A 24,269-nucleotide genomic window follows, 5' to 3' on the forward strand; every position below is an offset into this window, starting at 1 on the left:
ATACATGAAATTCATTTATATTTTTTTGTATTTTTTATTTATTCATTTAACACTGACAAAATATTGTGTAAAGACTGTAAGGGTAAGCATTCATTTACCCATTGATGCTTTTAAGTCATTCGACTCAACCATACGCTTTTAGCACGTATTCCACACTGGGGAAATGTTGGATTACATAGTGTAATATGGCGCATAGTGTAAGAAATTTTGATAAAAACGTCACTTTGGTTACCGCCTCTTATAAGAAAGTGGCATTATTTTTTTTCTAGTCTAGTCTACTTTAGTTGTTCTAGTCTAATACTAGGTGTGTGATATCATTTGGAATATAATTTTTGCATTGCAGAATGAACTGTCCGGACTTTACATGAAGACCGGCATCAAGAATGTCGGAATAATGTTTCTTATGACAGACGCTCAAGTTGCCAATGAACAGTTCCTGGTGTTGATCAACGATATCCTGGCCTCGGGAGAGGTGGCCGACCTTTTCCCCGATGATGAGGTTGAAAATATCATTGCGGGAGTGAGGAATGAGGTATGAGTTTTAACCAATTTTTAACATGTAGATTGAAATTTACATTTTCAAATATTATTGCAGAAAATGAGCCACAGAAATATAAAATTCATAAATAAAAAAAGACTTAAAACGATGAGGGTTTATCACTCTTACTATCTATTTGAACCCATTTGAATTGCTATTTGAATCCATCTAAATTACTATTTATTTGAAACCAACAAAATTACTATTTGGATCCATAAATTAGTGTTTATTTGAACCCAACTAAATTACTATTTGAATCCATCTAAATTAATGTCTATTTGTTAAAAAAAAAAAAAAAAATGTTGATGCTTAAACAATATATATAACATGAAACAGTTAAAATTGAAATAAATGATGAAACAAAACTATGAAAATTAGAGTACAAGAAGGAAATCATCAACAGGTATGAATTTCTTCAAGAAATTCATTCACACATCAGACTACCCATCAGACAATTGTCAATGACCTCCTCTTGGCAACTTTAGAGTGGTAAATTGACAAGGTAATTGACGAATGAATCAAACATATTACTAACTCACACCAATCCAGTGTCTTGAAAAAACCTATGAAAGAAATGAGCTTTAAAAATCTTTGATGTTTTGGTGATACCAATATTTGATGCTTTTATTGTTTTTCTTCATAGGTTAAAGGTGCAGGAATATTGGACACCCGTGAAAACTGTTGGAAGTTCTTCATCGACCGTGTCCGAAAACAGCTTAAAGTGGTTTTATGCTTCTCCCCCGTTGGCAACACCCTCCGCGTCCGCTCTCGCAAGTTCCCCGCCATCACAAACAGCACCGCGGTCAATTGGTTCCACGAGTGGCCCCAGGAAGCCCTGGTCTCCGTGTCAGTGCGCTTCCTGCAGGAGCTGGAAGCCTTGCCGGTATATCAACTAAAACATTTGTCTGTTGTATTAATTATAAGTATCAAAAAAGGTAAGATAGAAGGTCGACAAGGTGTCGGCAGAAGATGTATTTCCTGGCTCTGTAATATACAAATTGGATGGGGATCAGAACTGTCGAGGCGTTGTTTAAAGCTGCCCAAGACAAGGACAATTACTCTCAAGTGATAGACAACGTCAGGGGGACCTGACATGACACACACAGATGATCAGTTATTAAAAAAAAATATGTTAAAAAAATGTTCAGAACATTGGTTGTTGCGTATGCTAATACAACATGTATAGTATATAATGGCTAATATAACTATCAATGTAACATTATCTACCATTATTTACACTATCTCTAATCGGGATTCATTTATTTGGCGCCGGTAGGACTAGTTTAGATTAGTTCAGTTTGTCACCGGCAGTTTTGCAAGGTTTTCCAATAATAAATATATAAATCCATATTTTGCCCAATAGTTTTGTGAAAGGCTCTATAGTACATATTTGATTTGGTTACTAATATTTGGTATTTTTCAATAGTTTTATGCATAACATCAACAATTTTTTTGTTTTAAATTAATTTTAATAAATATTTTCCTTATTTTTATCGTTTCTATTTTGCAGTAGCTAAATTTTATTGCACAAAATAATTGTGTTATTTCTTATTTCAGGTTGGGTTCCGAGACTCAGTTGCCAGGTTTATGGCGTTTGCTCACACGTCCGTTAATTCTTTGTCTAAAGCGTACTTGGCGAATGACAGACGGTACAATTACACAACACCTAAGAGCTACCTTGAACAAATCAGTCTGTATTCAAAACTGCTGACCCAAAATTCTTTAGAATTGACCGGAAAAGTTGTAAGGTTGGTGCAAAATCACATTTCGAAATGAAGAATGTGTTGATTATCTTCGTATTGTTTACGTGTTTTTGTATATTTTTAGGTTGGAGAATGGTTTGGAAAAGCTGCGCAGCACTGCAGAGCAAGTGGAGGATTTAAAAGCCAAGCTTGCTATACAAGAAGTGGAATTGCAGCAAAAGAACGATGCGGCAGATGCACTTATAGAAATTGTCGGAGTTGAAACTGATAAAGTTCAAAAAGAAAAAGCTCTGGGTGGGTATAAAAATAATAAATATCTTATTCACTCAAATACATAAAAATAAAACTAATAAATCTTGCTTACTGCCTTCAAACAAACATACTAAATTAATATACATAACATCCTAAAAATGTACATAATTTTTTTTTTTAATTACTACGCTGTAGTCAGTCTGTTTTACAGTAAATGTACAGATACACGCGGTACTAATTAAGCATGCTTAAAACAAGCATGCTTTTTGGTTGTATAAATTTGCTTAAAATAAACAGTGTCCGCCTCCGTAGTGTAATGGTCAGCACGCTCGGCTACCGTTCTGGAGGTCTCGGGTTCGATTCCCACGGGGGGTAAAATAAATATAAGTGATTTTTTCACTGTAATATTTATTCAATATTACCCTGGACTGGTGCCTGAAGCGGAGGGCTGATCACCTTTCCTTCGTGTGTAAACGATCAAGATAACACTGTGTTAATATGAAGCAGTGCCCTATGCACCATTGGGGTGCGGATGAGGGTTAATTATTAAAATAAACATGCTCATTTTAATCATTCTTAAAGCAAATGCTCCAACATGCATGTCATTTACTAGTAAACCTTCTGCAACGTGTAGTGAAAAATGGAAAATCATGTGGTACAAATCCGAAAGTTTTACTAGGGTCGTTTACTGATCACAATTAGCCGCAAACCCAATTCCGATCTGTACAATGTTTTTTGGCGTCTTACGCTGTACCAAAAGTAAGCAAATAGAACACTTACAAGCGTCTCCGCTTTCTATCACCAGTATGTAAAAGACCCTTTTAAGTATTTCCCGCAAACAATGTGTTGATCAAATATATTTTTAACAAGTAGAGCAGTCTATTTTTACACTGAATCTTATTTTAATTGTCAATTTCAGCCGATGATGAGGAATTCAAGGTGGGCATCATCGCCGAAGAGGTGTCGAAGAAGCAGAAGGATTGCGAAGAAGATTTGGTGAAGGCGGAACCCGCCCTGCTGGCTGCGCAGGAAGCCTTGAACACGTTGAACAAGGCCAATCTCACCGAGCTCAAGTCCTTCGGTTCGCCTCCTGGCGCTGTCACCAATGTCACCGCAGCCGTCATGGTGCTCCTGGCACCCGGGGGGAAAATACCCAAAGACAGAAGCTGGAAGGCAGCCAAGGTTGAACTAATTAACTAGTAACCAACTAACCATCACGCCGCAGAACAGAATTTCAATATCAATTTGTTTATTCAATAAATTATACATACAAACAAACTTACACTCAAGGCAAATGTTATCAATATTAATTACAATCATAGGTATATGTAGAAAGACTCTTGTCAAAGTTCTTTAAACACTTACCCGTACCCCAATGGTGCATAGGGCACTGCATCATTTAAACGCAGTGTTATCTTGAGAACACATGAAGGAAAAGTGAGCAGCCCTCCGTTTCAGATACTAGACAGGGTAATATTGTATAAGTATTGGAGCGAAAAAATCAATTACATTTATTTAACCCCCCCCCCCTGGGAATCGAACCCGGAACCTTCAGAACGGTAGCCGAGCATGTTGACCATTCACTACAGAGGTGGACAAAAACCAATGACCATACCATGTTAAATGCACCAGTTCTCGTCCTTGTCATAGCAGTAAAAGAATACCGTTTCAGAATACCCCTCAGACACGTATAACAGATCAATATCCGGCGTTGATATTGTTCAGCACAGCTCTTCCCACAAGCATAACCATCGGCAGGTTGGTCCTGTATATAGGAATGTGAATCAATCTATGCCGATACTGTCTTATGTAACTATCGGGAATATACAAACCAATGCTCTGCATAATTTCAGAAAAATGTCACACCATTCTGTCTTTGCCAACAATCTTTGCATCTTCCACATTCATGCTCTCCTCATACATACCCGCCAATTATTCCCACTTGTAATGTGACCACTTTCAAGTATTTAAGGTACTTGATTATGCCAAGTTCTCCTCATTCTTCCTCTGCTCCTATTTCCAACTACATTAGTTTCATAAATTTGTTTTACTGTTCTTTTTTCACTCATTCATAAAATTGTATATTGGTATTTCAGATTGTTATGGCAAAAGTAGATTCATTCCTTGAATCTTTGATCAATTATGATAAAGAAAACATTCACCCCGAGGTCATCAAAGCTATAGCACCGTATCTAAAAGATGCAGAGTTTGAGCCAGGTATGTATTGTGTATGTTTAAATATTTATCACAATAATATATGTAGTTTGAGATGAAAATGCAGGAATACTGAAGAACTATGTGCATTGATGAGGAATGAAAAATGTTTTCTTGTGATAAGAACAATGTGATCGTAACAATAATAATAAATTTGGATAATTTATATAGCACCATTTTAGTAAAATACTACCTTAAGGGCACTTTTCTGTGAATAAATTGGGGAAAAGAAGATAGTAGAAATGATTTAGCAAATATGTTTCTAGTTTTTTCTGAAGATCATCTCTCTATCAATATTTTTGACTACATACTAGTGGAAGAGCTTTCCATGCCATTAGTTCCGCAACAGCAAAAGACGCTCGCCAAAATTAGTTCTTATTTATAATTTAGTCATTTATAATTTATTTTTAATGTGGTTTTTCTGCCATTTTGTTTTTTAGAATTTATCAGATCGAAATCGGGAGCCGCTGCCGGATTATGTGCTTGGGTTATAAACATCATAAAGTTCTATGAAGTATTTTGCGACGTTGAACCCAAGAGAAAAGCCTTGGCACAAGCCAATGCTGAGCTGGCAGCCGCTACTGAAAAACTACAGATCATCAAGGAGAAAGTTTGCGTGAGTATTGCAGATAAAATAACATAAAGGGTAAATATGTTGCCTTCAAAATTAAATTAATGCTCGGGAAACATTGAATTTATTGGATGCGAAGTTTGAGAGTTATGTCGTCTTGTGTGGTGTTGACGTCAACTGGTCACCGAGATCATCTACTAGCCAATATCAGGTTGAAATCGGATCTAGCTAACTAACTGAACTAACTAACTAACTACTAACCCCTTTCACTGCCTACACTTCTAGAAACTTGTTGGTAGTTTTCCAAATTTTTATTTATTTAGATTGACAGTGACAGGGACATTGAAAGCTATCTAATGTAAATTTTTAAAGCTATTATATGTAACTTCAGTATAATTGGGTAAATTCACAGTAAAAATATTTGTGAGTTCTTCTACAGTCTTTGGAAGAACAGCTGGCAAAGTTGACGGCTGACTTCGAAGTGGCCACACTGGAGAAACTGAGATGCCAACAGGAGGCCGATGCTACCAACTGCACCATACAACTTGCCAACAGACTGGTGGGCGGTTTGGCCAGTGAAAACGTCCGGTGGGCAGAGGCCGTATCTAAGTGAGTCGTCACTTTTGACTTATTTTTAATGAACACTATCCCGCTGTTAGATTACTGTGTTTTTAACATATTTTGGACGGATTTTTTTATGCCTGCAGACTGCTGGCGATGGGATTTGATAATTGTGTGCATAAAGTTTAGACCTCAACAAAGAGGATTGGTACATAATATTGATATAAAAACATTTAATAATTCCTTATTTTCTGACTTTGAAATTAGGCTGGCGCACAAGGTAAAATACACTTCCCGTCCTAGAGCATCAATCGACCAACAGGGTAGAAATATCTTTCCCATTCTTAGTATGTTAATTGGATATTTTTCAAATACAATATTTATATTTTTTAAATTTTAGTTTTATGCAGCAGAGTACCACTCTACCGGGAGACGTTTTACTTGTGACCGCTTTTATTTCATATGTGGGATGTTTTACTAAACAATATCGCCTGGATCTACTCAACAAGATGTGGCTACCAAATTTGAAAACTCTGGAGGTGTGTATTTAAGAAATTTAATTCTAAAACATTCTGTTCACAAAGCATCTGATCTATTTTGTTTCTTATCATGCACATATTTACAGATTATAATTTTATAAATCCAAATTGGGTTATCCCGTGCCAAGGACACATATTGCCTGTATTTAAGATAGATGAGATTTCAAACATGATTTTTTGGTATTATATTGCATGTTGCTAGGGTTTCACTACTGTCCTAGAAATCTTAAATTCCATTCCCATGGGGTGATTTTTTGCTCCAGTATTTATTCCATACCCTCTGGACTTGTATCTGAAGCGCAGAACTGATCACCTTGCCTTCATACAATTAACAATCAATATAACACTGTTGGTCAGATGAAGGGTTGGTAAGGAAAAAAAGTATTAGTATTTTTAAGACAGAACATAAAATCTGTGTCAATAGTCTACATAACCGAAGGGCATACATAACCGGATGTATGAATGACAGGCGAGTGTGACATTCCATCCTCTATACTTATCCCTGCAGAGAAATGACGTAATGGCAGCAATAGTAGAATGCATTGAATATGCCCATAATAATAGTTTATGAATTTGAGTTTTATTTATTTGCCCATTTTCAGCCTCCTTTGCCTATAACGGAAGGCCTCGATCCACTGTCCCTATTGACGGACGACACACAAATAGCAAAATGGCAAAATGAAGGTCTGCCCTCGGACAGGATGAGTACAGAGAATGCCACCATTCTGTCCAATTCAGACAGGTGGCCGCTCATGATAGACCCGCAGGTATGATTTTTTTATATCTTAACCTTTCCCCTACTGATCATCTAAAAATTACACGCTATCCGAAGTGGGGTACCAAAAGATACCAGTTCATATTTGAATGGAAATCATAGTACGCAGCTCGTACCGAGTACCAACTTGCCGATAGCTGAATCATAGGCGATTCTTTCCAACATGCATTCAAGCGCTGACTGACGGCAACCATCCAATAAGCGTCAAACCGGAAATTATATGAAACGAAAGCGGAGTAATCTAACTGTGTCCCTCTCTCCTTATGGTATTTTTACTCCTTTTATTATAGTGAAAGAAATAACAAGTCGCTATCAGACAAAAAATTAACATGCTGATATATTAGTGGATAGGTTAACCATTAAAAATTGTTAATTTTTCAGTTGCAAGGTGTCAAATGGATAAAACAGAAATATGGCGACGTTCTTAAAGTGATCAGACTGGGATCTAAGGGATATTTGGACACCATAGAAAAAGCTTTGAACAAGGGTGAAATTGTTCTAGTTGAAAATATTGGTGAGAGTGTTGATCCTGTACTTGACCCACTGCTCGGGAGAAATCTCATTAAGAAAGGAAGGTGAGCATTTCTGCAGCTCATTCATTTTAATGCCAATTATGAAATCCTTATTTATTTTCGTAAATATATAGTAGAACTTCTCTAATCGGTCATCTTTGGGACTGGGAAACGGTCGAAACGTAAAAAAGGTCAGATTAGCAGAAAATACTGAAAAATATGGATTTTAAAACTTTAAACCTCTCAACTCAAAAAATGACTATGTATTGATCGCTACATTTAAAAACATTGCAATAAACTGCACAAATGCTGTCAAATGTGTATATATATAAAAAAAAAATTAAGGTAGCCTTTTGTAAAAAATAACTTTTACATTTTTTCCCAATTCATGATTTGTTATTTACCGACTGATTAATTACTTTTCAAATTAGTTAAAAATTATTTGGATATTGAATAAAGATATTTATACCTACCTGTATGTCTTTGTAACCAATAAATATAAGTTTTATGGATAAGTGATATTTAAGGAGACTGAAAAAAACCTTTTCTTTTTAGAAAATGTATTTTTCATACAAGTACTTCAATATCTATTAAAACAATTAAGCCAAATTTTATGAATGGGAAGAAAGAATGGCTTTCATATACGTTATTCTTTTTAATAGAAAAGTCTCCGTTATGGTCACTTAGAGCACAGTCAGACCAACCGGAGTAGCGTGGACCAGCCGAAGGTCTATAAGAGGGGCTCTATCTTCTGTATTTAAATTAATTTTTGTTTTGATAATATTTAAGGGCAATCAAAATAGGCGACAAAGAGGTGGAATACAACTCCGAGTTCAGATTGATTTTGCATACAAAGCTTGCGAATCCCCATTACCAGCCAGAAATGCAGGCCCAAACTACTCTTGTCAACTTCACTGTGACCAGAGACGGATTGGAAGATCAGCTGTTGGCCGAAGTCGTCAAGGCCGAGAGACCAGACTTGGAAGAGTTGAAGGTTAGTTGAACATTTATTTACTTATTATTAATATTAATAAAAAACTATTTTCATCATAGATATATTTATAATTTTAAACTTACAATAATTTATTCTCACTGTGTTGTTCTGTGCCAAGAGCATAGTTTACAATTATTTTTAATTTTTTAAAGAGTTTTCTCTTTATTAGCCTCATCAACACCCATTAGTGCATAGAGCACTGCATCGTTTTGATGCAGTGTTATCTTGATCGTTACTTATTTGAAGCCAAGGTGATCAATCTGGCGCTTCAGGTACCAGTGCAGGTTATATTAAATAAATATTGGAATGAAGAATCATTAATATTTATTATATGATTTACAGAATTAAACCCATTTTTATCTTCAATATTTTAGGCGGAGTTGACGCAACAACAAAATGAGTTCAAAATTCAACTAAAAGGTTTAGAAGACGATTTGCTATCCCGTTTGTCTTCCGCTGGAGCTAATATTCTAGGAGATACTGCTTTGGTTGAAAACTTGGAAACCACCAAGAAAACAGCCGCGGACATTGAAAGAAAGGTATAACATCATCTTATCAGCAGGCTAGAGATACTATATGTTGTAATGTAGCTATAGTTATTAAACTTGGATGGCTTGACTCTGAGCAATGTCTGTACATGACAGATTCTTCAGTTCTTTGAACACATTGAGCGTGGTAATGAGGATAGCCTGAACTGGTTGTGATTGAGTGGAAAAGAGAGAGAGGAAGATCCCTCATACGATAGACCGAATGCTCATGGCGGACACCATGTTTCTTGACAGCTGCTGTCAGCATTTTGAATATTTTTCATTGCATTGTGATTACTTTACAAGCATTGTGAAATTAAACATTGGAAATGTGTGCCTTCTCTTTTATATCTTTTCCATTGACAGAGTCACAGCAACGTGTGGCCGGATACAGGTAGTATATAATGTAATATTTTAATTTTACTAAATTAATTTTGTGTTTAAGGTTGCTGAAGCAAAAATAACATCTCACCAAATTGACCAAGCTAGGGAATTCTATCGGCCCGCCGCGGCCCGGGCTAGCTTGCTTTACTTCATTCTCAATGATCTCAACACCATCAATCCCATTTACCAATTTTCACTCAAGGTAAAAAAAAGATAAAAATATCAAAATTATTTAATATTTATTCCAAAACATAGAAAATGATTATCATTTTTGTAATCTTTTTAGGCTTTCAGTGTTGTTTTCCAAAAAGCGATATCGAAAGCTGAACCAGCCGAAGACGTGACGCAGAGAGTGAAAAATCTGATAGATTGCATCAGCTATTCTGTGTTTCAATACACTACGAGAGGACTTTTTGAATGTGATAAGCTTATTTTTTCATCGCAAATGACATTTCAGGTTAGTAAAGCTAGACTATCAATTATCTTCAAGGATGACAATGCGTTCATGATTCTAATTACGATGTTTGACTTTAAGAATGAAAATGCATTCATTATTCTACTTATAATGTTTAATTTTCCAGATTCTGTTGATGGGTGAAGAGATATCTTCAGCAGAATTAGATTTCTTGCTAAGGTTTCCGATAAAACCTCATGTTACCAGTCCGGTAGACTTTTTAACAAATCAGAGCTGGGGAGGAATTTGTTCATTATCGGGCAAAGAAGAATTTAGGTAATTTTGCTACCTTCAAAATATTTTCCTTTATGTCTTTATTTATTAGGTCTAGTTACAAAAGCTTAACTGGCAGTGCATAAAACAGTCCTAGTACCAACTATGGATGTAATTGCCACGGAGTTGGCAAAAGAAAGATGAAAGTACTCTGAATGTATTTGAAATGTGATCATTCAGACGAATGTGCGGCAAAACAATGTATGATGGATGTTTGAATGGTGAAAAAAGGAAAGAATGAAGTATTATCCATGGATAAAGAAAGGTGTGTTGAAATGGTTCAGACATGTCGGTCACTTTTTTCAAGAACGTCATAAATCAAAATTCGACAATTTTCAGCTGTGCATGTTTTCGGAATGCCCAGAAAATGTACTATATCCCAGCAAAAGAGGCATATTTTTAACTTAATATTTACCCGCTACAGGGCAGAAAGTGTTGTTCTTGCATTTTGAAGAAAGGGTATTGTTTTAATTGTTTTTTTAAATGTACACTATATTTTTCAAATGGAGAAAAAACCTTCAGGTTTTACCTAAAAAGATCTGTTGCACAGTAAAAAGCTCAATAAGTGGCTTGATATTTATTTTTAATACATTGTATTATATTTTTAAACTTTAAAAACGTTTTCCTGAAAAATCAAGTTTTTTGATTTATGACGTTCTTGAAAGGAGTGAGCGATGTGTAATGAATGAGTGAGGAAAGAACAGTAAAACAAATATGTGAGGTAAATAATGCATTTGAAAATAGAAGTGATGGTTAGTTAGTTAGTTTGTAATGTTAAACCAATAACACTGCATAGCATTAATTTTGGGCAAAATATATATTTCGATCCATGAAAATTAGTGAAGAAAGAACAGTTAAAGAAATTTATGAGGCGTAATGTAGTTGGAAAAGGAGGAGAGAAAGACTAGATTTCAAATTCTAGAAAGTGGTCGGGTCAGGAGTCGTAATAATCGGCGGGTGTGTATAAGGAGATGCATGAATATGGAAGAGGGGAAGAATGTTTGCGGACATAGCAATGTGGTGTCCTATCTTTTCCACCTGCTCTTGCTGAGAAGAAGAGGTGTGATGGTTTGCTAGTTTTTATTTATTATTCATATATTTTTTAGAAACCTCGACCGGGACATTGAAACTTCATCCAAAAGATGGAAAAAGCTTGTGGAACTAGACTGTCCCGAAAGGGAGAAATTTCCACAGGTAACATGTGTTTATTTCGTACACTTATCTGTAGTTTTTCTCCAAAAAAAACATTCAAACGGTTTTCCAAGTGGACTGTCAAGTTTAGGCTTGTTAAATTATACCCGTCTATAACTGCTTTGCTGAAAATATATATTTTTTGAATTGCGCCATGTTTATACTGTTTGTCCATATAAATAAAAAATTAAATGTTAGTTCAATATCTTAAATTTCCTTGAGTTATTCACAGATTGCTTTGAAATGTTCACTCATTCATTGCATTTGAAAAGGTTTATGTTTTTATCTTTTTATGCAAATAAAAATGTTACGGGTAATTTTTTATTTTTTACCCCCAATTGCAGCGCCATCTGTTGAACGAAACAGGAACATATAATACTAAATATACCTCATGACATACAGCATGCTTCCTTGACAGCTACTGTCACTTAGCATTTTCGATTGCATTGTTGTTTTAAATATTTTAAATATTTTCATTGCTTCACAAGCATTAAATTATACATATTAGAGTTTTTCCTCTCCATTTTCTTTATTTTTCATCTAACCAGACCGAGCCACTGCAACCGGTATAAAATGTGTAATGTTTTCATTAAAGGAGTGGAAGAATAAAACGCCAATCCAGAGATTGTGCATGTTGAGAGCTCTGAGACCAGACAGGATGACCTATGCCGTGGCGTAAGTTATTTTTAATTTTGATAAACTGGTATCTTCTTAATTGAAAATATTAACAAATTTATTGACGGGAGACATTATAAGTAAAAATCGGGAGCCGACAATAGTCAGTTTATACAAATTAGAGGTGGGGTGCTGAAAAATTGTAAAAAAGGCCGTATATAGGTACTTGATAATTATTTATTGATTTGGCGTTTAATTTGAACTCCATTTTAATTTATGTATTAATTTTAAATCAAACACAGATTTTTTGAGTCTACTAAGTTGTATTTTATTAACAAAAACACATAATAATTACTTTATCAAACGAATGTGATAATGCCCTAACAAGGCGAAACAATTGTCACAATATAATTTTTATGTGTTTTTGTTAGTAAAATACAACTTAGTAGACTCAAAAAATCTGTGTTTGATTTAAAATTAATACATAAATTATACTTGATAATTATCCGTTCTTGTTACACATCGAAAAATATACCTACCACCCGTTGACTCGTAGAATTTTATATTGAACCAACATGAGGATTATAAAAAAAAATAACAAAAACTTTCGCCCTGCAAATGAATTACATCTATCATTAGGGCAGATGTATTGTTAATAAATATTATTTAGTTCCATGGTATTTTATTTTTTAATTTTGTTTCGTAACATTGGGCTACTGTTACTATGTGGGTGACTTCTTATTTGAGTTTTTGGGGATATTCTTTCATTTGACTATAAAATATGAAATATTTTGAATTAAATAACCAACTATTGCCAAAAATAACAGAGTTTTGCAATACTTCAATTTACTGCCTTAGATGTATACAAACATATGTATATCTTAGAATAAAATTTGTCACTTGAATGGCTTAGTGGACTGGCATTGCAATTATCCATGTACATTAGTAATTATTTCTATTGATCTTTAAAAATGCATTCAATTCCACCTGCAGTGCATTTATTGAAGAAAAGATGGGCACAAAATATGTCGAAAACCGCACAATGGAGTTCAGCAAGTCTTTTGAAGAGACCAGTCCCTCCACTCCGATCTTCTTCATTTTGTCTCCGGGAGTGAACCCCCTGAAGGATGTGGAGACCCTAGGGAGGTCGCTGGGATTCACTTCGGACAAGGGCAACTTCCACAACGTGTCTCTCGGCCAGGGTCAGGAGGTGGTGGCCGAAAAGGCCATGGATATCGCTGCACAAAATGGCCACTGGGTCATATTGCAAGTAAGATTTTTCTACACGTCTTGTAATATCTTGTTTTTTTGACTTGTTTATTCCTCTTATTTATAACATCGATTTAGATGTTTTATCTATATTATATGATAACATAGAAAAAATAACACATAAAATCATAAAAAAATTGCATTTTACACTAAAACCAATTTTAATAAAATTGCTAGAGTAAAAAATTATTTTAAAAATAAATAGCCATATTAAGTAGTAGGTATGTACAAATTAAATTGCTGCTCTGGAAGTTCTTTTATTGGTACTTTCCCAAAATTCAAATAATTTGGCATTATCTTTGTGAAACAACATGATGATTTAAAAATATAATAACAAAACACTCGTAAAAGTTTTTTTATGTAAACATGTGTTTGTATTTTTAGCTGTTGATGAGAACATCCATAGTTCTCGAAACTAGTTGTGTTCACATGAATAGACTCAAAAGTCGTCTTATATAACCGTTTTATTTTTATATTTACGCTTGGTTGGTTGGAAGATATTGTTTTACAATAGTAACCCAGCAAATGTACACATCTTCTTTCTTCTTCCAACCCTTATCCACACTCAGTGGTGTATAAGGCACTGCATCGTACTGAAGCAGTATTACTTTAATCCTTAATTGCATTAAAGCAAGGTGATCAGTCTTGCGCTTCAAGTACCAGTGATATCAACAAATATTAGAATGGAAAATTTATTTTGACTCCTTTGGGAATTGAACCAGCACAGTAGCCAAACGTGCTAACCACTACAATATAGAGGTAAACCGTAGTGTAGTGTTACTACTATTCAAGTGCTTCTCTTTCGGTTCTTAGAACATTCATCTGGTAAAGAAATGGCTGCCATCTTTGGAGAAGACCTTGGAGTTGTATTCCTTTGGTTCTCACCCGGATTACCGGGTGTTCATGAGTGCAGAGCCAGCAGCCACTGCGGCGGCTCACATCATACCTCAGGGCATTCTGGAGTCATCCATCAAGATAACCAATGAGCCTCCCACAGGAATGCAGGTGAGCTCTGAGTGTGGATACAACATCGCATAATAAAAGCCGATTTGTAGAATACCATTTTTTGTGAAAAATCACCTCAAGGACACTTTACAATTGAACAATTAATGATTTTTTATATAACTACATAATTTTTTGACACAGTAAAAACATTATGTAGTTATATAAATAACAAGTCCTGAATTTAAACTCAAAAGTTATTATTTATATTAAGATTTTTATGAATAAACTCTCAACTCTCTATTGGGGAAAATGGAAGTTTGTGTATATACAAGACTTATATTGGCTGATTAAACTTGCTTAAATCAGCTAATGACAGATCCCTGTAAATGGCTAGTTTTCATATTCCCTTCTTAAATTATTTAAAAGCAAACATATCAATATTTCGACAGGGACACTATGCCATAGAAAATGCCCAAATATCAATGCTTTAGGTACCCATTTGCCAGATATAACTTTTCATACCTCAACAAAATTGATTGAAATGATTTTATCAAAGAAACCAATTGAATAATTATTATTTTGTATTAGGCTAATCTCCACAAAGCGTTGGATAATTTTAACCAAGAGACCCTGGAAATGTGTGGGAAAGAAGCTGAGTTTAAGGTTATCCTCTTTTCCTTGTGTTACTTCCATGCCGTGGTTGCAGAGAGAAGGAAATTTGGTCCGCAGGGCTGGAATAAAGTGTATCCGTTCAATGTTGGTGAGTCATTTTTACATATTTCAAATACCTATTTATTTTTTCAAGTATTTCCTTCATACTTTATGAATAGTGTAATGGTTACCAAATTTAGCTATCTTATTGGGTTTGATTTAGAGGTGGGTAAGATCAGTCATTTAGAAGGTCTGCATCATTCTTCTCAGATATTCTGTCATTCATCCATTCATGGTTATTGACCCACATTTCTACATCTAGTTCTTGGTTGCTTCTCGAGTGCCCAATCTATATCACCAAGTGATCTTCTCAGATATTCTGCATTCATCCATTCATGGTTATTGACCCACATTTCTACATCTAGTTCTTGGTTGCTTCTCGAGTACCCAATCTATATCACCAAGTGATCTTCTCAGATATTCTGCATTCATCCATTCATGGTTATTGACCCACATTTCTACATCTAGTTCTTGGTTGCTTCTCGAGTGCCCAATCTATATCACCAAGTGATCTTCTCAGATATTCTGTCATTTATCCATTCATGGTTAATGACCGTCTATATTTCTTGTTCTTGGTCACCACTTAAGTGCCTTTTTTCCCACCTACCATCTTCTGGTCCTGATATATGTATATTAAAGGAATCACGATTGTAAGTTTTCATATTCTAAATTTTCACTTTTTTACTTGTGTTTCAGGGGATTTGAACATCAGTGTGTCCGTGTTGTATAACTACTTAGAAGCAAATTCCAAAGTTCCATGGGAGGATTTGAGATATCTATTTGGAGAAATCATGTATGGAGGTCATATAACTGATGATTGGGACAGGAAGCTGTGCATATCTTATTTGGAAGAACTTCTGCAACCTGATCTGGTAACACACTAAACTTTTCGAACAACAAAAAATATATAACAATTGTTATTATTTATCGGACACTAGATTATTCACCATACGGATGATGTATCAATATTATAGGTAATTTTTTTTATATGAATGAAGACTGAAGTCTGAACATCCCAGGGCTTACGACCTGCATATAGCTGGCTTAACCATTTTATGCTTTTGAACAAGCAGCGTTCATGGATGGCGCATGTATTGTAACACGCCAACCTGAGCACTGCTACGTTATGACGTTACGGCATTGCTGACTGACCGCGATCAGTGCTCACTAGTGGCCTTGTGCTCAGTGTTGCCATATGTCACACCAAAAAATCTGAAAATCTGAATCAATAACCCAAAATCTGTATGAATCTTTGCAACATTGCATTTGTACTGTAGTTAAAATGTCGGACGACGAAGACGTGATTCTTGGTTCTGTGATTTTAATAAATTACTGCTTACTCCAAATGAAGAAAAAAAAACGTTACTGAATTTCAAACGTCCGATAAATTATTAAATAGTAAAATGTTAAAATACCCGCATTTTCTCCACATAGTGCCAATCCCCACAAATTCCCCGCAGTTTGGGGAATTTCCCACAGATTGGCAACCCTGTACTAACCTAAAATTGCATCTGACTTCGCATGGAGCATTCGGAACGAGCGACGAGCAGCTCGGCTCGGTGTACTGACTGCCTGAATGCTCGCATCGTAACATGTTACGTTACGACCAAATGTGGAGGTCAGTCTCCGCCTTTACATAAGCTAAACTACCAAACTGAAGTCGCCAGTTGCCACTTGACACGTTTTATTGGAATTTGTTTTGAAATCTTTAATAAATGACCAATTTTTATATTTTTTATAATTGTTATTATTACATTATAGTTAGACTTCTTTTATTTTTGTTATATAAGGTAAAGTTTTTTAAAATATTTTTTATTGCTTCTGTTTTATTTCTTTAGACTGAACAACTTTTAAACTATGTAAACTCTTTAAATAAAAAATAACACAATATAAAACTTTTAGTTCTATTTTTTTTTTTATTTGAGCATTAAGTCATCATTTTATACACTTGTGTAACATTCACCATTCTGCTCATCCAAAAAGAATTCTACAACAGTGCATAGATATTGTACATCTCTAAAAATATATGCAATATGGATGTTCAATAATTGGCAGAATTTTGAACTTTATATTTTTTTTTGTTATTATATATTTTTTTATTTAGATAAATTGTACACATTTATTTAAAGAATAATTACAAACATTTTTTTTGCAGAGACCCACCAAGCCACCTTGTGTGTCTTGTTGGTGGAGTTCCTTTTACATAAATTTTGTATGGTTTTTATCCATTTTTACCTAATATACGCACAAAAAAGAGAAAAAATTAAGAATGTAATGTATTTTACAATTTTCATATAATTAATTCTTGATCATTTACCCATTCCTTTATTTTGCCTATGTTCCATATTTAATTTCGACCTCTAAGAAATATTTTTTCTTAGGTGGATGGTGAGCTGCAACTAGCCCCAGGATTCGCTGCCCCGCCTAATACAGACTACGTTGGGTACCATACGTACATAGACGACGCAATGCCGCCTGAGTCGCCGTACCTGTACGGCTTGCACCCCAATGCGGAGATTGGCTTCCTCACCACCACCAGCGAGAACCTTTTCAGGACTGTGTTTGAGATGCAGCCCAGGGACTCGGGATCATCGGGGGGCGCTACAGTGACCAGAGAAGATAAGGTAAAATCCCTTGCCTCTAACCCAAACTTTACATAGTCTACTGGTTTTAAGTAGGTAGTCAAATGTACTGACCGCTACACTATATAGCCGAGAAAAACTTACTCTTGCTAACCTAGGCGGATCTAATTGAAATTTCCCATATCGTCCTCATACAGGAGATAATGACCAAGTGCATTTTTTACGAAAACGTGACTATTGACTATTTGACATCTTACTAGTTTAATGTTGGCCTGGAAAAAATCTCAAAGCGGTTTTAAAATTGGAAGTATATTATATATGCTTGTTCAAATGTATGACTGCATTGATGACATGAGTGTAAAAATGGTTAAATGACCCTCCTGAACATTTTACGTTTTGTTAGTTGGTCGCTTTCTCCTGTACGACTACGATATATAAATTTTAATTCTTTAACTTTATTATAAGATCTGCACACTCCATACTTCTTGTTATCCTGAAAATAATATTTCAAAAAAACTTTCTTATTTTTATAATTTGGAATCATAAAATGTTTCATTGTTTTTGATTAAATGCACTGTCAGTACCGCAAGATCTACGTACTTGTATATCAGTCCGTTAATTTTATGTCTGCTAGTAACATTTTATTTCTTTCACTCTAATAAATATGGCATCACCATAAGGAGAGAGCGAGACATACTAGACAACTCTGCTTTCATTTGATCCGATTTCTGGCCTCTCATTTATCAGATGGTGGCATTCAATCGGCGCTTGGCGTCACATTGGAACAAATGTGGCTTCTATGACTCGGCTGGCGGCGAGTTGGTACATGCTGCGAGCCGTGTACTATGATTTCCATAAAAATATGAACTGGGATTAGGTGTAATTTTTGGATGATCAGTACGGGAAAGGTTAAATGAAATGCTAGCTGGATATGTTTTAATATTGGTTTTGTTTGCAGGTGAAACAAATGCTAGATGAGATGATGGAAAAGCTTCCGGAAGAGTTTAATATGGTTGAAATTATGGGAAAAGTGGAAGAAAGGACTCCATATGTTATAGTAGCCTTCCAGGAGTGTGAACGGATGAATTACTTAACTGGGGAACTCAAGAGGTCACTCAAAGAGTTGGATCTTGGTCTTAAGGTATTGTATTGTATGATTTGATATAATTTTACATCTAGATTCATCACCAAATTCATCAAAAAAATTCTTTCAAATCCTGGATTTGCTACAATTAATATCCTTTAATATCTAGATTTTTTTCAATATTACTCTTAATCATAGCTTTTAATTATAATTTAATAAACTGCTTTGTTGAGATAACTGAATATAATTTAAATTTCATAGCTTTAAATTATTTATTGTACTTTTCAGGGAGAACTTACTATTACGTCTGATATGGAGAACTTAGAAAATGCCCTCTTTCTGGATCAAGTGAGTTTACTTCATATTAGGTTCATAGTTGGACCAGATCAAAGTTACTATAAAATGTTGAAATTTAAAAAAAAAATAATTTAATGTTAATCATATGAAGGCATGATGATCAGTTCTGCGCCTCAGGTACCAGTCATGAGTAATATTAAATAAATATTAGAGTGAATTAACTTCTTCTTCTCCGTCTTATTCCTCATTGCTGAGGGTTGTGAGCCTTGCAGAAGCAATGACTCTTCTCCAGTTATCCCTTGACTGCGCTGCACGTAGCGCTCCAACCATTGAGGTGCCTGCTGCTGCCTTAATTTGATCGGTCCATCGTGTAGGGGATCTTCCTCTCCCTCTCTTTCCCTCCAGGCTACCGATCACAACTAGTCGTTCTAGGCTATCCTCGTTGCCACGCGCAACGTGTCCAAAGAACTGGAAAATCTGTCGGGTACAGATATTGGCCAGAGTCAAGCCATCCAAGCGTAGTTCCTGGCGAATGGACTCATTGGTGCGTCTAGCTGTCCATGGAATTCGGAGCATGCGCCTCCAACACCACATTTCGAAGGCGTCAATTTTTCTCCTTTCTGCTGCTTTTATGTTCCATGTTTCAGCAGCATATAGAAAAATGGAGTGGACCAAGCTCCTGACAAGCTTCATCTTGGTGTTGTTACTCACACCCCGGTCTTTCCAGATCTTGTCTAGCCTAGACATGGCAATTTTGGCGATGGCGATACGACGTCTAATTTCTCCTTCACAAGTTCCTTCATTGCTGATTTGAGATCCAAGGAACTGGAACTCGTTTATTATCTCTAAACCTTCGAGCGAGTTCTCGAGATCACTAAACTTCTTAGATCGATCTATTAATCGGGTAACTGAAAATGTAGCAGTTACCCATTAGTTACCCCTCTAGTTTTTACCTTTTTGTTTTATTTTTGTTTTAACTTTCTTCCAAAAGGTTCCCCCAGTATGGTCATCAAGAGCGTACCCATCTCTACTGGGATTGACATCATGGTTTGTTGATTTGCTACTCAGATTACGGGAGTTGGAAACATGGTCCTCGGATTTTGTGGTAAGCTGAAAAAAATACAATATCTTTATTTGTAAAGAAATGTTTTATTTATTTAAAAAGTGTACCGCCGGTACAACAGTATGCAGCAGAGAAAAACCAAGATGGTGTTATATATAAAAAAAAACTTGTAACATGTAACTTGACACTAAAAATTAAACTTCAATATTCTGCCTACCCTTATCTGCACCCAATGGTGAATAGGGCACTGCATTATATAGAAACAGTGTTATCTTGATCATTACTTACACAAATGAAAGGTGATACGCCTTACGTTTCAGGTACCAGTCCAAAGTAATATTGAAAAAATATTATCGTGAAAAAATCACCTTCATTTATTTGACTCAATATAAATGACTAAATTTCTCAATACGTAGTTTACAAAGAGAATTTGTAACTTAAAATTTAAAAGTTTTCGTTTTTAAGGCATTAGTATCCATGTGGTATATTTTGGTATGATAATTTACAAAATAATTAATAAAAAAAATAATGGTTAAATTAACGTATGCATCATCTTTTAACAGTTGCCAGCTTCAGTTTGGTTGGGTGGTTTCTTCAACCCTCAGAGCCTTTTGACGGCCATTATGCAGAGTACGGCGCGGCGGAATGAACTGCCCTTGGACAAGATGTGCTTGCAATGCGACGTAACCAAGAAAAATAAGGAAGATTTCACGTTAGAAGCTAATCTTATTATATCAATTTTTTAATGCTGGCAATGTTTTTTTTTTCACCATCTGAATTTTTTTTTATAGATCTGCACCGAAAGACGGGGCCTATGTCCACGGCTTGCTGATGGAGGGAGCCCGATGGGATGCTCCATCCGGTATCATCATGGACTCGAGACTCAAGGAGTTGTTTCCTCAGATGCCAGTCATCAACATAAGGGTAAATAGTACCCTCTATATTGATGTTTTGATGATTGTATCCTCTTTTTCTGATACCACTATCAGAAAAAGAGGTTCAATTCAATTCAATTCAATTTATTTAATAAAAAAATAATATATACATTACAAACAATATTCAAGGCGTATATATTATAATAAAAGTAAGCAATAAGACTTAAAGGTGTAGAAGAATCCCGCTTCGGAAAACTCCTTCGGACACATGGAACAGATCAATATCCAATGTGATATTGTTCAACATAGTGGTAGCTCTTCCTACAGGCATAACCATCGGCAGGTTGTCCTGTGTATAGGAATGTGAAACAATCTATGCCGACGCTGTCTTAGGTAACTATCGGGAACATACAGACCAATGCTCTGGATAATTTCAGGATTATCGATCATACCGCGCAACAATCGCAACATTCCTTCTAGTCTCTAAACTATTGTAGCCAAGCATACCCTGGAGAAACTGGATCGGGTAGAGCCAAGGATAATAGCCCTACTCTCTCATGTAGAGATACCTCAAAAACTTCTTTTGGACTTTCTCTACCATAAGAGAGTACTTAGAGGTTGACCAATCATTGTGGCTGAGGACTTTAAAGGAGGAATGCTCGCATCATAACGTAACACGTTACGATGCGAACATTCGTATAGTCAGTACAGCGAGCCGAGCGCTCCATCCACAGTCGGAGCGCTAGCCTCGAGCGACGTTACAGAGTTACGTCACAACAAAATGCTCCAGTTAGTCCCACCTTTAGGTGTCTGACCAGAAGAAGGAATAGCCTGGAAAATATCGATGTGGTCTGTAGCCTAGAGGACTAAAGTGGGTGAGGGAGGTCATTTAGTTACAAATGGAATAAAGTATTCGGTTATAAAGGACCAACTTTAAAGAAGAAGAATAAAACAATACATTTGTGATATCTCTTAACTACCTTTCTGCTTTTAGGCTATAACCCAAGACAAGCAGGATTTGAGGAACATGTACGAATGCCCCGTTTACAAAACTCGCACCCGCGGTCCAACGTTTGTTTGGACTTTCAATCTGAAGACTAAAGACAAGCCTTCAAAGTGGACTTTGGCCGGAGTTGCACTGCTATTACAAGTCTAGTCTCTAGCACACCCCGACATCGTTTTCCGTAGCTTTTTTTCGCCATCGCTGATAGTTTTGTTTTCCATTAAACTAGAATGGAAATCTGAATATGCCTGCCATCTAGCGAATTTTCTTCCAAGTATGTGAAGGTTCGAAACTTGACTAAAATTTAAAATAATTGATTTTTGCACAATTTAAAAAAATTCATTATTATTAGCTGAATATACAATAACTATATACAACAAAACGAGTTAGCAATTGAATGAATTTCATGTTGGTAGCTAAGCACCATTAAAAATGCTAATAGTCTTCTTAAAACGTCAATTTTTCATAATGATGAAAATGAAGTTGATTTTACCTAATTTTTTCATTTATATTAATAAGTAATAGTTATAATTTTGGAAGTTTCACTATGTTCCCTGAAGGGGATTAGCATCCGGAAGGATAATAACATATTTTAAAATAGTACTTTTAGTAATAGTAATAGTCTAATAATTGCATTTGAAATATTTACTCATAGCATTAGCGATATTGCATGCTGGATGGTATATATTGGTGCTAAACACAAACACAATGCTTAATCATGGAAATATATGAAAAATGATATAAACCTAGCATAGATGCTTTAAATAATTATATTTAATGATAATAAAAGAACACCCTTTTGATATTTTATATTTTTATAATATCATCAACAACAAAAACATGTTAAAAAGTTGTTTGTCATATACATGCCTACACATTTCAATAGTGAAAATGCTATAATTGAGTCCCTTTATGGTAGTGTGATTAGTGTCGCTAATGTGTGACTAATTTAGAGTTTGGTGGTTTGAGCCCACTCTACCACAATTTGGTTCCTATTTTTAATAACTTTTTTTAATTAATGAGGCTTAGGCCTATGAAAATAGTATAAAATTGGAATACCTGCGTTTATATTAAAAACACTAATATTTATATTTTTAATAAAAGAAAAAATATATTCACTTCACAGGTTATTAATCCTTTGTCTATTGTTTTTATTTACAAAAAAAAAAAAAATAAATAAATAAATAAATAAAAAATAAAAATATATATATATATATATATATATATATATATATATATATATATATATATATATATATATATATATATATATAAATATATATATATATATATATATAAATATATATATATATATATATTTTTTTATATATTATTTTTATTTTTTTTTATCTTTACCAAGTAATGTTATATTATTATATAAGGATACTAGTTGTACCCAGCCACGGTTGCTGTAGCTCAGTCTGGTTTAATGGAAAAGAAAGAATATAGAGTGCACAACACTTTTATATAGGTACATAAATTTTCACAATGCTTGTAAAGCAATAAAAATCTATGAAACAATAATGCAACCGAAATACTTTGAAAATATTAAATGACATTGGGTGTCGTGAAGCATGCTGTCCATCATGAGCGTTGTTTAGTATTGGCTGTGTTTCTGTTATTTTCAACAGATGGCGCTGCCGTTTCAGTAAAAAATGTTTTTAAAAAACATGTATTTACCTGTCAGACAAAAACACTAGTCACAGTCATATTCGTACACGCGTATTCGAATGCAATATTGTGTCAAAATTTCTAAGCAATCGGTGAATTAGTTTAGATGATTTTAGATTTAGGAAAAACAAACATATACATTTATGTATTTATATATTCCTATATTCCTTTTTCTTACATTTTTGGATATAAAATTCCTTAACTATATTTTTGTATTTTTAAATTTTGTTTCTAGGCATTGAAACGAAATTTTAAATGAATTTACATTTTGAACAACTTAAAGAAAAAGTATCAATTTACAGGAGTAAATGGTATTGTTTTTCTTTTATATTATGGAGTATACATAGTATGTCAATATTAACTTTAAAATAGTACAGTAATTTAATATTATTCTTGTTAAATCATTACAATAATATTTTATTAACTGTTTGGTTATTGTATAAATTTAATTTTCGGTTAATAATACATATTGTTTAATAAACACTAATGAATGAAATTGTTATATTTTTAGTATATACAAATGTCGTTTAGCACTCTTGGCTGTAGGCGTCATAAAATATTTAATAAAATGCTAATTTTTCGTCAGGTCACAAATAAATGAATAAATATATTATATCGACGTGCCCTACGTCAAGTGCTCTAACTTTTTTGTCAATTTTGAGATAT

The 24,269-nt window shown here is 34.6% G+C and overlaps 1 protein-coding gene across 1 annotated transcript in view; it reads left to right on the top strand.

The window, feature by feature from the left end:
• Dhc93AB (Dynein heavy chain at 93AB) overlaps positions 1-22,377 on the top strand; it is a 50,903-nt gene extending 28,526 nt beyond the window's left edge. The window contains exons 24-52 of the mRNA XM_088269892.1: positions 344-532; positions 1,182-1,421; positions 2,096-2,286; positions 2,366-2,535; positions 3,413-3,675; positions 4,590-4,710; positions 5,148-5,323; positions 5,718-5,887; positions 6,240-6,378; positions 6,981-7,145; positions 7,535-7,728; positions 8,455-8,659; positions 9,034-9,198; positions 9,632-9,772; positions 9,857-10,027; positions 10,152-10,300; positions 11,404-11,491; positions 12,084-12,163; positions 13,097-13,373; positions 14,186-14,377; positions 14,906-15,077; positions 15,725-15,900; positions 17,410-17,652; positions 18,569-18,751; positions 18,983-19,042; positions 19,983-20,096; positions 20,618-20,766; positions 20,846-20,978; positions 21,924-22,377. Coding sequence (XP_088126018.1) covers positions 344-532; positions 1,182-1,421; positions 2,096-2,286; positions 2,366-2,535; positions 3,413-3,675; positions 4,590-4,710; positions 5,148-5,323; positions 5,718-5,887; positions 6,240-6,378; positions 6,981-7,145; positions 7,535-7,728; positions 8,455-8,659; positions 9,034-9,198; positions 9,632-9,772; positions 9,857-10,027; positions 10,152-10,300; positions 11,404-11,491; positions 12,084-12,163; positions 13,097-13,373; positions 14,186-14,377; positions 14,906-15,077; positions 15,725-15,900; positions 17,410-17,652; positions 18,569-18,751; positions 18,983-19,042; positions 19,983-20,096; positions 20,618-20,766; positions 20,846-20,978; positions 21,924-22,085 — 4,878 coding nt within the window. The 3' untranslated portion in view covers positions 22,086-22,377. The remainder of the gene's footprint in view (positions 1-343; positions 533-1,181; positions 1,422-2,095; positions 2,287-2,365; positions 2,536-3,412; positions 3,676-4,589; positions 4,711-5,147; positions 5,324-5,717; positions 5,888-6,239; positions 6,379-6,980; positions 7,146-7,534; positions 7,729-8,454; positions 8,660-9,033; positions 9,199-9,631; positions 9,773-9,856; positions 10,028-10,151; positions 10,301-11,403; positions 11,492-12,083; positions 12,164-13,096; positions 13,374-14,185; positions 14,378-14,905; positions 15,078-15,724; positions 15,901-17,409; positions 17,653-18,568; positions 18,752-18,982; positions 19,043-19,982; positions 20,097-20,617; positions 20,767-20,845; positions 20,979-21,923) is intronic.
• Positions 22,378-24,269: the final 1,892 nt, after the last annotated feature.

Source organism: Brachycentrus maculatus, unplaced genomic scaffold, assembly GCF_059751285.1.
Source record: "Brachycentrus maculatus isolate JH-2025_06_01 unplaced genomic scaffold, ASM5975128v1 h1tg000026l, whole genome shotgun sequence".
Taxonomy (NCBI): Eukaryota; Metazoa; Arthropoda; class Insecta; order Trichoptera; family Brachycentridae; genus Brachycentrus; species Brachycentrus maculatus.